Source organism: Geotrypetes seraphini, chromosome 19 (assembly GCF_902459505.1).
Source record: "Geotrypetes seraphini chromosome 19, aGeoSer1.1, whole genome shotgun sequence".
NCBI classification, from domain to species: Eukaryota; Metazoa; Chordata; class Amphibia; order Gymnophiona; family Dermophiidae; genus Geotrypetes; species Geotrypetes seraphini.
This window is the reverse complement of record NC_047102.1, coordinates 12,897,812-12,913,949: the sequence shown is the minus strand read 5'-3', so window position 1 is coordinate 12,913,949 and position 16,138 is coordinate 12,897,812. Positions and strand designations below refer to the sequence as shown.

The 16,138-nt window shown below is 42.7% G+C and overlaps 1 protein-coding gene across 4 annotated transcripts in view; it reads left to right on the top strand.

Annotated features, from left to right (window-relative positions):
- The window catches only part of AMBRA1 (autophagy and beclin 1 regulator 1), a 158,214-nt gene that overhangs the window by 28,337 nt on the left and 113,739 nt on the right, over positions 1-16,138 (top strand). For all 4 annotated transcript variants that reach the window (XM_033928441.1, XM_033928440.1, XM_033928438.1 and 1 more), the window contains exon 7: positions 582-2,077. In XM_033928441.1, coding sequence (XP_033784332.1) covers positions 582-2,077 — 1,496 coding nt within the window. The remainder of the gene's footprint in view (positions 1-581; positions 2,078-16,138) is intronic.

Below are 16,138 nucleotides of genomic sequence, written 5' to 3'. Positions count from 1 at the left end.
GATGTCATAATGCCTCATTCCACCAATGCCTAAGCTCCGTCCTCTCCTGCACAAGCCTCAAACACTTTAAAATCCTAAGTAGCAACATTCTAGAGCTCAGATTGTGATGTCATAATGCCTCATGCCACCAATGCCTAAGCTCCGTCCTCATCTGCACAAGCCTCAAACCCTTTAAAATCATAAGTATTTGAGGCTTGTGTGGATAAGGCTGAGCTTATAGGAATGGGATGGGGACAGATAAAACTTGTGGGGATGGGACGGTGAAATTGAGTTCTTGCGAGGACAAGACAAATTTGTTCCCATGTCATTCTCTGGTTCAGTGGAAGTGCTGCACACTGTCATGCAGAGAATCTGGGAAACTATAGCAGGGTTCTAAACTTAGGGTAAAGAACCCCTACGGTCCTGTTTAGGACTTTCACTTGGTGTGAATTAAGTGGGAAGAAAGTGTATGCCTTAAGGTCCCTTATTCTTGCTTCCGGTCATTTGACCGCAGAGGGTTTTGTTCTCTGTTCTTACTGTGGGCTTCAGTGCTTTTTGACAGTTGCATCTTTGTTCTGATTGGTGATTTCCTTTTTTGGTAGAGCGATGAAGAGACTGAGATGCCCTTGGACAGTACAGAAATGCCTCATTACCGTCAACGGTCTATGGTACAGTCGCAGCCCGTCCGACGCACACCTCTTCTCCACAACTTTCTGCACATGCTGTCTTCGCGCACCTCTGGCACGCAAGCTGGAGAGCAGACTCCAGTCCAGGATTCTGCCAACCCATCTCCCCCACCTCCGCCACCTCCTCCCCCGTTACCTCCTCCCCTTCCTCTGGCCAATGACAACAATCAGCGACTGATTTACACCCGAATTCGGGAGCGCCTCAACTACCCAACTCCGTGCTGCCAGCACCTAGGAATGCTCTGCCTTTGCAGCCGCTGCTCTACCGCAAGGGTCTCTTCTTCCCTCTTTGCACAACAGGAAGGCATCCCTTCCACGTCTTCAGGCGCCACTTCAACTTCCTTTTCCTCTGTGCAGACTGAGCCATCCCATCCCACGGAGCAGGCTTCGGGGCAGCCAGATCCCGGGCTGCTTAACCGACCCTCGGCTTTCAGCACGGTTCACAGCAGTACTGCTGGCAACTCCCTCCGGAATCTGAGCTTAGGACCAACTCGAAGATCACTTAATGGCTCCCTGTCTGGCTATCCTTCCAGGTATCATCAGTCTGTTGGCGATATGGCTGGTTCAGAGTGGACCAGAACAGTACTGAATATTGGCACTAGATCAGAGCTGGAAGCCGTGCCACCTCCTAGAACCAGCGCCTCCTCGGTGAGTTTACTGTCTGTTCTGCGACAGCAGGAAGGTAGTTCTCACGGTTCTGTTTACACTTCAGCTGCTGAAGGGAGGAGCTTTCCGAACGCGGGCCTGAGTCCTGAAGCAGAGAGCGGCAGCAACTCCGAAGCTACCGAAACCAATCCACCTAGTGTCAGAATTGAGCTGCAGTGTGATCTCAGGCGTTTTTTCCTAGAGTATGACCGGCTTCAGGAACTGGATCAGGGCATGAGTGGAGGAAGTGGCCCGTCGCAGCAAGCTCAAGAAATGCTGAACAATAACATAGAACCAGAGAGGCAAGGTCCCTCCAGCCAGCCGGTGCTCCCCAACAATGAAAACAATTCGCACTTATCCCGGGGCCATCTGAATCGTTGCCGGGCTTGCCACAATCTGTTAACATTTAACAATGACACACTGCGTTGGGAAAGGACTCCAAGCGGCTATCCTGGTGGGGAGAGCCCAGGCAGATCCTCGTGGCAGCCACCGGCCTCCTTTGAGACCTTACCACCCAGCAGCGAGCAGATGCCTACTGCTGTGGAAAGGCCAGAGGTTAGAGCTTCTGCCTCTAGCCGACTAGAGCTGGGGAGCTCATCCAGTGCACCAGAGGAGAGGACAGTAGGGGTGGTGTATAATCAAGAGACAGGACACTGGGAGAGAGTGTACACCCCAGTGGCCCCCAGCAGACCTGGAACCGCTGTATCACAGGAGGCCTTAAACCAGGAAATGCCTGAAGAGAGTGCAGATGAAGACTCGCTAAGGAGGTAAGGAATGCCAAAACATTTTGATTTCATTTTCATGAACAAAAGAGACCATGGTTGGTTTAAGCTGAAAGAAGACTAGAGTTTTCACCAAGGGTTTTTAAACATCATGGGTTCCATCCCTTGACATTTTCGTTTCATATTTAGTATTTTAAGGAGGACACATTCAAATAATGGTTTTACTCGTGGAACTGCCTTTTTCTGCATGCCTAAAAGTATATATTTGGGTTTCCAGGGCATATATTTTTTTAGCAGAGTTAAAAATAGACTTTCCTGGGGATGGCATTACATCATGAGAGGAATCCAGTCTGCATACAGTACAGTAGTCACATGTATAGCATGTGCAAAGCACGCAGATGAATTTGGTGTCATTATAATACTTTTGTAGTAGCTAATTTTGAAAGAGAAATTGCAAAATATGCATTATATAGTTATTTCATACTTTGCAACTACACGGGCTACTTGGAATTACCTCCTAAATTGACGATTGCTTTATTAAAGAGTTACTGTTGGGTCTGTTTCGTTAGCAGGTGCTGCTCTTCTCTGTGGAATTAATTCATTCATTTTTCTATACCGTTCTCTCAGAGGAGCTCAGAACAGTTTACATGGATTTATTCAAGTATTTTTCCCTGTCTGTCCCAGCGGGCTCACAATTTTATCTAATATCTCTGGGGCAATAGGGGACCAAGTGACCAGTCCAGGATCACAAGGAGCAGTGCGGGTTTGAAGCTTCAACCTTAGGGTGCTGAAGCTGTCGCTTCAACCCCTGCGCCTCATGGTAGAAGATAGCATGGCAAACATAGTTAACAAATCATGACATAAGAACATAAGAATTGCCGCTGCTGGGTCAGTGGTCTATCGTATCCAGCAGTCTGCTCCCACAGCAGCCCTTAGGTCAAAGACCAGCACCCTAACTGAATCTAGCCTTACCTGCGAACGTTCTGGTTCAGCGGGAACTTGTCTAACTTTGTCTGGAGGGTGTTTTCCCCCATAACAGCCTCTGGAAGAGCGTTCCAATTTTCCACCACTCTCTGGGTGAAGAAGAACTTCCTTACGTTTGTACGGAATCTATCCCCTTTCAACTTTAGAGAGTATCCTCTTGTTCTCTCTACTTTGGAGAGGGTGAACAACCTGTCTTTATCTACTAAGCCTATTCCCTTCAGTATCTTGAATGTTTCTATCATGTCCCCACTCAGTCTCCTCTTTTTGAGGGAGAAGAGGCCCAGTTTCTCTAATCTCTCACTGTACGGCAACTCCTCCAGCCCCTTAACCATTTTAGTCGATCTTCTCTGGATCCTTTCGAGTAGTACCGTGTCCTTCTTCATGAGACCTAGTATGGCGAGTACCGTACAACATATAGCATGGTGAGCATAAGATGACAAAACATAATATTACAAAGCATGGCTAACATAGTATGACACAGCTCGGCAAAAATGGAAGGTCAACATGCTTGACAAAACATAGTATGGAAGATATGGAGTGACAAACACTGTGTGGCAAACATGCCATAATGAAGTTTCCAGAAACAAGGTGAAGAAGATAAAGTTAGATTAGGTTGTTAAACAAAGTAGCATAAAAGCAGTGTTGAGACGGAGCAGATGGAGAGAGTCTCTTCAGGAAAATAGAGAAATGAAAATACAGCAAGGAACACTTTCCAAACATAAGAACATAAGCAATGCCTCCGCTGGGTCAGACCTGAGGTCCATCGTGCCCAGCAGTCCGCTCACGCGGCAGCCCAACAGGTCCAGGACCAGCGCAGTAGCCCTCTATCTATACCCCTCTATCCCCTTTTCAAGCAGGAAATTGTCCAATCCTTTCTTGAACCCCAGTACCGTACTCTGCCCTATTACGTCCTCTGGAAGCGCATTCCAGGTGTCCACCACACGTTGGGTAAAGAAGAACTTCCTAGCATTCGTTTTGAGTCTGTCCCCTTTCAACTTTTCCGAATGCCCTCTTGTTCTTTTATTATTCGAAAGTTTGAAGAATCTCTACTCTCTCTATGCCCTTCATGATCTTATAAGTCTCTATCATATCCCCTCTAAGTCTCCTCTTCTCCAGGGAAAAGAGTCCCAGTTTTTCCAATCTCTCAGCATATGAAAGGTTTTCCATCCACTTCATCAGAAGCGTTGCTCTCCTCTGAACTCTCTCGAGTAACGCTATGTCCTTATTAAGGTACGGCGACCAATATTGGACGCAGTACTCCAGATGCGGACGCACCATCGCCCGATACAATGGCAGGATAACTTCTTTCGTTCTGGTAGTAATACCCTTCTTGATTATACCTAACATTCTATTCGCTTTCTTAGCGGCCGCTGCGCACTGTGCCGTCGGCTTCATTGTCATGTCCACCATTACCCCCAAGTCCCTTTCTTGGGTACTCTCATTCAATAACATCCCCCCCATCGTATAGTTATACCTCGGGTTTCTGTTTCCCACATGTAATACTTTACATTTCTCAACATTGAACTTCATCTGCCATCTCGTCGTCCATACACCTGGTTTGTTCAAGTCCCTTTGCAATTCTTCGCAGTCCTCTTTAGTCCGAGCTCCACTAAATAGTTTGGTGTCGTCTGCAAATTTTTATTATCTCACACTTCGTCCCTGTTTCTAGATCATTTATGATTCTATTAAATAGCATAAAGGTAAAACAACTAAAAACCAAAGAAAAAGACCATCTAGCCCAGGGGTGTCAAAGTCCCTCCTCGAGGACCGCAGTCCAGTCGGGTTTTCAGGATTTCCCCAATGAATATGCACGAGATCTATGTGCATGCACTGCTTTCATTGTATGCTAATAGATCTCATGCATAGTCATTGGGGGAAATCCTGAAAACCCGACTGGATTGTGGCCCTCGAGGAGGGACATTGACACCTCTGATCTAGCCTGTTTAATTTTCCATCCACACCCCACAATGCCCATGGAGAATTCAGAAAGATCCAGAAGAACAGAGAAGGAAAAGAACATAAACATAGCCTTACTGGGTCAGGTCCATCTAACCCAGAAGTCCGTTTTCACGGTGGCCAATCTAGGTCACTAGTACCTGGCAAAAACCCAACTAGTAGCAACATTCCATGCCATCGATCCAGGGCAAGCAGTGGCTTCCCCCTTGTCTATCTCGATAGCAGACTAAGGACTTTTCCTCCAGAAAATTGTCCAAACCTTCTTAAAGCCTCCGGTAATAGCCACACATTAAAGATTGCCTTTCCCTTTCTTTTTACTTTTATGCAATCTATCCTACCCATTTTCCTTATGTAGCATGTTTTTGTCTGTAATCTTCTTGTAGTTCAGTCTTTCCCATTCTTATATTTTAAATCATTTAAAAAAAAAAATGTTGTACAAACGTAAGCCGCAAATAACATAAGACTAAATAAGCTTGAAACTATTTCCACCTTTTGGTTTTAAAAAGTATCTCCTTGTAATTTTGAGTGTCCCCTATAGAAACAAGAGAAAATGGACATATAACTCGTCTGTTTTATTATTATATATATATATAATCTGAATTGTCTGTATTTGTCTAATTATTATGTTTGTTACTTTGTAACGCTGATGAATTTTGTCACCGTGTCCTTCTCTAAGTTGCAGTTGGATTCCAGTCCTTCCTCATGTCACCCATCCTCTGCTTAGACAGCCAGAGGATGGCCTGCTCACTCCAATTTCTTTATGGTTACAGAGAACAAAGGTGGCAAGTTAATTAGCTCCACGGTGCTAAAGTGTTTGCTAATGAAACCGGGTTGTCAAAAAGATAAAATCTCGCAATAAACACACACTAGTGAATGTGCCAGAAAAGCAAGGATATGAAGGTTTAGTCCTAGGGAGTGCCTCTTGCAAGATATGATGCAACAAATGTCCAGTATCCGACTCGTATGCAAGCTAATACACTGAGCATTATTGCCGGCAGTATAGTACCTCTGGGACTCGCAGCTGTGTAAAAAGCAGCTCAGCCAAAGACATTTTTGCCTCTGTCCTTTGGGTTATCTGCATTGATGTGTTTGATTAGCCATGCATAATAAGAGTAGCTGTTAAATTTTATTGGTCAGAGCTTGAAAGTCAGCAGGAAATAACCGCAGTGCTGGGTGCTGCTGCCTTATTTAATGATGGGTAAGCACCATACATACAGGGTGAGCGGAGACACCAGGGTGAGTCTGGTTTTAATGGAGCCAATACATTAACATCTGCCTCAGCAGCACTGATAAGATGGTACTGAAGCAGCAGCTGGAAAAAAAAACCTGGTGCTTACAAACTAAAAATGAGGGGAAAGGAATTTGGATTTGGCTCATGCTTTTCCTGCAAGGGTTAGTTTTCTCTCCCCAGCTTGTATGTAGGTGAAGTGCTTGCTATTTAAAGGGGAACTGCTGACAGTGGAAGCACAGCACATCAAAGTGTCAGGGCTATGTGATGACAGCGGAGCAGTGCTAGCCACAGATCATTGCCTCCCGTACTGGAAATATAAAAAGGATGGAGTCAGTCCAGAGGAAAGCTACTAAGATGGCGCGTGGTCTTCATCATAAGGCGTATGGGGACAGACTTAAGCATCTCAATCTATATACTTTGGAGGAAAGGCGAGAGAGGGGAGATAGGATAGAGATGTTTAAATACTTATGTGGTGTAAATGCGCATGAGTCGAGTTGAAAGGAAGCTCTAGAACGAGAGGGCATAGGATGAAGCTAAGAGTTGATGGGCTCCGGAGTCATCTAAGGAAATACTTTTTTACAGAAAGGGTGGTAGATGCGCGGAACAGTCTCCCGGAAGAGGTGGTGGAGACAGAGACTGTGTCTGAAATCAAGAGGGCCTGGGATAGGCACCTGGGATCTCTCGGAGAGAGAAAGAGATAATGGTTACTGGATGGGTCATCTGCCCTCATGATTCTAGACTCCCTGGCTCAGCTGCTACCTGCCATGATTAAGTGTTAAAATCCATTACCTCTTATTTTGTGGTTGCTGCTCTACTTCTCCCCCTCCCCCCCACAATTTTCATAAGACCTGTATCGTCGGCATGACACTACTGTATGGTTTATGTGTACTAAAAATCTTTTATATACCGCTTAAATTACCAATCTGACCCAAAGCGGTTAACAAAACAATGCAAAAATTGTTAAAAGGAACTCTATTAAAAGAGAAGAGAAAAAAAAAATCACAATAAAGAAAATAACATAACTCCACCTTACTTACAATGCATCAATTAACTATCAATAAACACATAAAATAGATTAGTATGTGATACAGATTGAAACCCTGAATTCAAGTCTCATCATTGTAAAGAAAAGGCCTTCGACTGTCTTTTTAAAATTTATTAACGACTCTTCTTCCCTCAACTCCATTGGTAAACTGTTCCGTAAATAGAAAAAGGCACAATTCCTAGTTGAAGCTACTCTGGGCTACTCTGTTATCATTCAATGATCTTAACAGTCGCCTAGGAGCATAAAATAACACTAAATTTGAGAGATATGGTGGTTATAAATCAAATAAAGCCTTATGAACTAATGGCAACATCTTGAACTTAATCTTATATTCTATCGGCAGCCAATGAAATTTCAAATATAAAGGAGTCACATGATCCCAAATATGCAATTTACTTAGTAAACAAATAGCAGCATTTTGCAGTACCTCTGTACTTTTTGGCTTGCAACAGGGGGGGGTTTATAACTTCTCACACTTACCTAAATACTTTTTTAGCCACATTACCACCACAGGCACAGTAAAGTTCTAGTGGGCAACGTGTGTGATTTAATTACAAAAGCAACAGACCCCAAATGATAAACCAGTCAAGAAGAGTAAGGCCAGATAAATGGTCTTCCAAAAAAGGTGAAAAAGGCCTGAAGCGGTCCAAACAACAGTTTTATTAAGTAACAAGTCAAAAGAGCGCTCACTGTCTACCACAAAGGTGTGGCTCAACATGGGGCCGTGTTTTGTCACTTAAAATCCTGTATCAAGAGTTGTAATCTTAAGGTAAATGCATTCAACCTCGAAAGCACAAAGAGGAGCAGGGAACAAAAAAATGGACCCTCTAGTCCAGGGGTCTCAAAGTCCCTCCTCGAGGGCCACAATCCAGTCGGGTTTTCAGGATTTCCCCAATGACTATGCATGAGATCTATGTGCACGCACTGCTTTCAATGCATATTCATTGGGGAAATCCTGACAACCCGACTGGATTGCGGCCCTCAAGGAGGGACTTCGAGATCCCTGCTCTAGTCCCACAGGCAATGCAAATACCAGCGAAAACAAGAAGCTCAGTGGAGATGGTGATGTTTAAGATGCAGGCTTTATTCAAAAACGTACAGTTGGATAATCCACATAAAATATATCTAGGACCTAAACCAAAGAGAAGTATGGACCCAACACGGTCTGTGTTTCGACAATGATGTCTTCCTCAGGGGTCCCTGAAAGTCCTGATATTAAAGCACGTGGATTAAACATTGCAAACCATGATTCCTCATCCATGCAGAGTTACACTCGGTATCGTTGTCAGTGTTTAATCCAAGTGCTTTAATATCAGGACTTTCAGGGACCCCTGAGGAAGACAACATTGTCGAAACACAGACCTTGTTGGGTCCATACTTCTCTAGGGTTTAGGTCCTAGATATATTTTATGTGGATTATCCAACTGTACGTTTTTGAATAAAGCCTGCATCTTGAACATCACCATCTCCACTGAGCTTCTTGTTTTGGCGGATATTACAGCCGTAAAAGTTTGCGCCTATTTTAAGTTTTGAAACAGCTTTATGGTTCTTAGATAAAATGTACATCCAGGGACGGTGGGAGGATTATGAGGGCTTTTAATTGATTATTTATACAGATGATAATAGGAAAGAAGGGTGGGTTTTTTTGGAGGTTTGATAAATAAGTCTGATTTATCATATGAATAACTTAAGTTTTAAATATGTATAATGTAACTCTGAACCTATGATAAATTTTTTAATTACTTTAATGCTAACGATTAAGAGGGGTGGGGGAGGGTAATGTTCTAAATGAATCTTGTAAAATTATAAGTGAAGTCTAAAGTGTTAAATGTATAATATATGTTGTTTGCACTTATTGAAAGTGTTTTAAAATGAATAAAGATTATTTTAAAGAAAGAAACGGCTTTGTGGTAGACGTTGAGAGCTCTTTTGACCTATTACTTAATCAAATTGTTTGGACCTCTTCACGCCCCTTCCCCAATTTGTTTTGGGGGAAGATCATTTATCTGGCCCTCCAGTATCTAGCTAGGCTACAGTTTGTGTGTGTTGCTTAGGCAGTCCTGCTGTCAGCCTTCTCTAGTTTTGCTGGTTCTCTGTTGCTTTCCTAGATGCCTATTTGATCTCTGTTTATTAATATTTTCAGTAACACAGGTGGTGCTGCTGTGTTCTTGCCGAACCGTTAAAATGACTGAGGGTCCTCCTTCCTCTCTCAACAGACAATTTCTTTACATTTCACCATAAGATGGCAGTGTTGTATATCATACGTTTGAATCTGTACAGAGGTGCTCGTCTGCTGCTCAAGCTCCAAGTATGGTTGCGTTGTTACTCAGAGATCACATTATTGTGTCTTTTACAGTCTTAGGGACCCTTTTTCTATGCAGTAGACATGAATGCAAACCAATGCTAGCTGCTTAACATGGGTGGGGGCAGTGAGTGGGCATGACAGGGGTGGAGTAGTTGTGACAAATGGTGCATAGAGCAGTAATTCATTCATTCAATCAATTTTCTATACCGTTCTCCCGGGGGAGCTCAGAACGGTTTACATGAATTTATTCAGGTACTCAGGGATTAAGTGACTTGCCAAGGGTCACAAGGAGCAGTGTGGGTTTGAACCCACAACCCCAGGGTGCTGAGGCTATAGCTTCAATCACTGCACCACACTCTCCCCTGCCCACTGCAAGTCTACCGCGAGTGGTCAGCAATACCATTTTGGACCCAACGCCAGACAGTGAGAGCAGAGGGGGGACTGCTCCTGCTCCTTGCCATTGGACCACCAGGCTTTACCTCTAGGGAAAGTCCCAGTTACTTGGAAGTGGGTTACTTTGGATGGGACTTTGTTTCAGATAGGGGGCTTGTTGAGAGTCAGATCTAAGGAGGGTTTGGGGGAACTGATAGAGGATCCAGGAGATCAGATTGGGGGGGGAGTTTGGGGTAGGGAAAATCATATTGGAGGAGCAGATCTGGAGAGAGTTGGAGGATCGAATTGGGGGTTGATCAGGGAACTGGGAATGCGTGGTGACACTCCAGGTAGCTGCAATTTTGACAGTGTTGGGGCTTTGTTGTATGCATAGGCTGAGGTGTTTGCCCTCTGCATTGTTGGCCCAGACGTGTAACCTGGCGACTCTGTGCTAACTGCCCTGAATGCTAGATGCGAGTCATGTCTCTGCCTTTATTGCACAGGGTTTGCACTTACTTCATGTTAAAGGCAAAAGATAACAGGCAATAAGTGCAGTACCCTATCGTACTTTTTAAAAGAGCTCCTTAGTCCTCTGTCAAATACTAACTAGAAGATCTTGAAGTATGTGAGTTTTCCTGACCAAATGCATCCCTTCTTCAGATGTCCTCAGATTCTTCAATACCGTTATTTATGGCCATTTACAAAGTATCCACACGGTCTACTAGATTTCATTTTTTTCAGAATCAATACAGCTATTGGATTTGCTATTGTGTCCCTGTTCTTGTGGCTCTCCTTATTCAGCACTAAACTATCTTGGAAAGATAGGCAAAAACTCAAAAGGTCACTAAACACAGCAGTTCAAGGGGTCTTAATGAGATATGCAGTGGAAGCAAGCTTATCAAAGATGTACTGCGCAGTGCAAAGTGCAACAGGCTTGTAGGTCAATGCAAAAAATCCTGAATATTGTGTTGTTTTGCTTACTTTTTGCAGGATACATGCAAGTCACAGGAATGCAACCTGGGGAGCAACCTTATTGGTTTAAAAGAGGTCATGTGATGTAGGAAGTGCTAGTTTGTACAATATGGGTCTTGTAACCCTATTTTAATCTGAGAGATCTTTATAAATAACTATTTATATTACAAAATATCAATGAAATTTGCCATTATTTAATCAACGCATTCCAATCATTTCTCTCGGGAACTTCCCGAGGCCCCTTGTTTGCTTCTACCAGTGTTTCTCAGCCTTCATTGAGGCACAACCTAGCCAGTTTGGTTTTCAGCAGTACCACAATGAATGCGTGTGTGGATACATTGGCATACTGAAGGCATCCATTATCTGAAAATTTGTCATGCATTTTAATTATAGCAACCTTGACTCAAATATGCTCCCAAGAGAGGTTAAAAAGCATTAGCTAAAGCTACGGGGAACGTAAGATAGAGGACAAGTTGAACCAGTGCCTGTGGTTCAACAAATTGTCAGTAAATGCTGTTCGTTATTCCACAAATAGAATATTGCGGTCTAACGAACAGCATTTACTGACAATTCCGTCTCTTAAAATTATAAATACTAGAAGACAATTTATCTTTTCTGTTACTGCTCCACAAATGTGGAACTCCTTGCCAATCTACCTAAGAAAAGAGCAGGATATTGATAAATTCAAGATTAATTGAAAAACGTTCCTTTTTAAAGACGCTTTTGATTAATAACTTATAATTTGGAACACAATAATTCAATAATTAAAAAAAAAAAAAAATTCCTACCTTATGTTTTTCCCCAACCTTCTTTTTATTATATTTTGTAGTTCTTATCCCCTTTTCCCTTTACTCATGTTTTGTCAAATATGTATTTAGGTTTTTTTTTTTGTTTGTTTTTTTTTCCTCTTTTAAATTAATTTTTAAGGTCATGTATAATTAATGTTTTAATTTCTATTTTTATATTGTAATACTAACTATTTCTATTTATATATATGTATGTTCATCGCTTTGAAAAAAAAGACAAAGCGATTAATCAAAAATTTTAATAAACTTGAAACTTGGTGACCCATCAACAAGAAAGGAGAGTAGGCAGGAAATTGAAGACACCTAGGTCCTAGAAGATAGGAAGCAAAGGGACAAGTTACAGGCTTTAGCTTAGGTCCTAATTAGAGGCGAGCCTTCAGGGGTTGGGACAGACTGAAGGTCCAATAGTGGCCAACCCAGGTCCCAAGTACTTAGCAAGATCCCAAAGAGTAAAATAGATTTTATGCTACTTATCCTAGAAATAAGCAGTGGATTTCCTCCAAGCCATCTCAATAATGGCTTATGAACTTCTCTTTTAGGAAATTATCCAAACCGTTTTAAAACCCCGCTAAACTAACTGATTTCGCCACATTCTCTGGCAACGAATTCCAGATATTTTCTCTGGTTTGTTTTACATCTGCTACTTAGTAGCTTCATCTAATGTTCCCTAGTCCTAGCATTTTTTTTGAAAGGGTGAACAAGCAATTCACATCTACCATTTCCATGCCATTCGTTATTTTATAGACCTCTATCATATCACCCCTGAGCTGTCTCTTCTCTAAGCTGAAGAGCCCTAGGCGCTGTAGCCTTTCCTCATAGGGAAGTTGTCCCATCCCCTTTTATCATTTTTGTCACCCTTCTCTGTACTTTTTCTAATTCCGCTATATCTTTTTTTGAGATATGGTGACCAGAACTACATACGGTATTCGAGGTGCAGCCGTATCATAGAGCGATATAAGGGCATTATAACATTTTCATCTTTGTTTTCCATTCCTTTCCTGATAATTCCTAACATTCTATTTGATTTTCTTAGCAGCCACCGCACATTGAGCTGAGGGTTTCAACGTATCCTCAACAATGACACCTAGATCCGTTTCAAGTTTATTAGGATTTTATATACCGCCTATCAAGGTTATCTAAGCGGTTTTTACAATCAGGGACTCAAGCATTTTCCCTATCTGTCCCGGTGGGCTCACAATCTATCTAACGTAACGTAACACAGAACCCAGCATCACAAAGCTATAGTTCGGGTTCTTCTTTCCCACATGCATCACTTTGCACTTGCTCACTTTAAACATCATCTGCCAGTCTTCCAGTCTCCCAAGGCCCTCTTGCGATTTTTCACAATCCTCTTGCGATTTGACAACTTCAAACAACTTTGTGTCATCAGCAAATTTAATTCTCTCACTAGTTATTCCCGTCTTTAGATCATTGATAAATATGTTAAAAAGCAACGGTCCCAGCAAAGCCCCAGAACCCTACTATTTAATTCCTTGGAATTTTTAAACCACAAAATATAATTAAGTACCATAGAAGAAAAAGCCTCAGATCCCCATCTCCAGCCAGAACAAATCTTGCTGGAAGATTAGAAAGAGTAAACACCTCACAGGCTTGTAAAAAAAACCTCCTTGATCAACTTTATGAGTTCTTATAGATCTTCAAAATAGTATCTTGAGAGACTAGCTTCATTTAATATGCAGGTCTGCTTTGATCACAGTCACTATTGAACAGTTACTGGAGGTAACAGCTACTTATCTTTTAAGCTGCACCCAAAACTGCAGGTTCACGGCTTGTTAGCTTGTGCAGAGCTGGATGTTCAAAAGGTTGATTTTTTTTTTTTTAACAAGCTTGTGAGGTGTACCCTTTCTAGTCTTATAAGAACATAAGAAATGCCTGCACCGGATCAGACCTGGGGTCCATCCAGTCCGGTGATCCGCACACACGGAAGCTCAGCCAGGCATACCCTGGCGAATACATTAGTCACTCGTATCCCTCAATGTGTCCTGCAAGAAGATGTGCGTCCAATTTTTCCTTAAATCTTAGAATGGTGGTTTCCTTCACCATCTCTTCTGGGAGAGAGTTCCAGGCGTTCACCACTCGCTGTGTGAAGCAGAATTTTCTGACATTTGTCCTGGCCGTGTCCCCTCTGAGCTTCCCCTCTGTCCCCTCTGAGTGTCCCCTCGGACCTCTGGTCCGAGTCTGGGTCACATTTGCCAATGTGAATAACGCTGTTTCTTGCTCACCATCCTTTCCATCTGCTGGTGAGTGAGCTTGCTCCATTTTGTCGATTCCTTTTAGCAATTTAAAAGACTCTATCAGATCCCCTCTTAGTCTTCTCTTCTCGAGGGTGAATAATCCCAGTTTTCCGAGGCGTTCTTTGTAGCTCAAGTTCTCCATACCTTTTACTAGTTTCGTCGCTCGCCTCTGCACCCTCTCCAGCAGAGTTATATCCCTCTTCAGGTATGGAGACCAGTGTTGGACACAGTATTCCAAGTGTGGTCTGACCATTGCTCTATAAAGCGGCATTATGACCTCCCTTGATCTACTCGCGATTCCCTTCTTTATCATACCTAACATCCTGTTAGCTTTCTTTGCCGCCGCTGCGCATTGAGCCGACGGCTTCAGGGTCCTGTCTATCAGTACCCCCAGGTCTTTTTCTTGTTTGCTCTTCCCCAATGTTATACCTAACAGTTTATACTCATGCTCCTTGTTTTTGCTGCCCAGGTGCATCACTTTGCATTTTTCTACATTAAAACTCATCTGCCAATTTTCTGCCCATCTCTCAAGTTGCTTCAAATCTCTCTGGAGTTCCTCGCTGTCTTTTTGCGACCTGATTGCCCGGCATAGCTTTGTGTCATCTGCAAATTTGATGATAACACTGGCTGTTTCTTCTTCCAGGTCATTTACGAAGATATTGAATAAGATAAGATATTGAATAAGATATTGAATTAGATAGATTGTGAGCCCACCGGGACAGATAGGGAAAATGCTTGAGTACCTGATTGTAAAAACCGCTTAGATAACCTTGATAGGCGGTATATAAAATCCTAATAAAACTTGAAACTTGAAACTTGATAAGCCCAAGAACCGAGCCCTGAGGCACACCACTAGTTACTTTCTTCCAGTCTGAGTACTTCCCATTTATGCCCACTCTCTGTCTTCTGTTTTCCATCCATTTTCCTATCCATCTTAGTATATCCCCTTCTATTCCATGGCTTTGTAGTTTATTGAGAAGTCTCGCATGAGGTACTTTGTCGAACGCTTTCTGGAAGTCCAAGTATATTATGTCCACCGGTTCTTCTTTATCGACTTGTTTGTTCACTCCCTCGAAAAACTGAAGTAAGTTTGTCAAGCACGACTTCCCTTTCCTAAAGCCATGCTGACTACCTCTCAGCAGGTCATGGTTATCCAGATGCTGTACTATGCTGTCTTTAATCAAAGCCTCAACCATTTTACCAGGGACCGATGTGAAACTCACAGGTCTATAGTTTCCTGGTTCTCCCCTTGATCCTTTTTTGAAGATTGGGATGACGTTCGCTATCTTCCAGTCTTCTGGTATCCGTCCGGTTCTAATTGACATGTTAGCGAGGGATTGCAGTAGTTCTCCGATTTCCACCTTTAGTTCCTTTAATACTCTCGGGTGAATTCCATCTGGGCCAGGGGATTTGTCACTTTTTAGTTTGTCAATCTGATAGTATACCTGGTCCAGATCCACCTTCACTGTGGTGAGGCTCTCCTCTATTTCAGCAAGATTTGTTCTGTTTTGTTGGACATTAGATCTCCTTATCTTCACCCCAATGCTGAGTATGCTATAGCAGGAAGAGCGACGCATTGGATTGAGCAGTATGTTCGGATTGGTGACATCTATGAAGATAAGTGCAATTTTGTCTCTTGTTCTTTTTCCTTTCCCCTGTGCACAGTGGTGGGATGATTTCCCGGTTTGGAAAATTTCATTTTTGAAAATTGTGGAATTTTTTGCCTATGATACAGAATTAGAACGACTAAAAAAACTCATTGGGTTGCCGTCTGCATATTATATAAGGTTAAGGCTTTTCTCCACTTGAATTAAATGGTTTTTCAGTGGGTACTTCCACCACTTGGCTAACAACATTTTTTTCTTCTTTTGACATATATTTTGTTGTTGTTCTTGAGAGACATTTAAATACCTAGGTGGCATGAGGCGAGTCTCTGTCAGTTGAAAGGAAATTCTAGAATGAGGGGGCTTAGGATGAAGGTGAAAGGGGATAGATTCAGAAGTAACCTTAGAAAGGATGGTGAAAGCTTGGAACTGTCTCCCGGTGGAGACTAAAAGCGTATCTGAATTCAAGAAAGCTTGGGACATCGAAGGGAGAGGAGGGGATAGTTGACGGCATGGTTAAGCCGATTAGATAGGCCATATGAGTTGTATCTGCCTTCATTTTTCCATGTTCTGTTT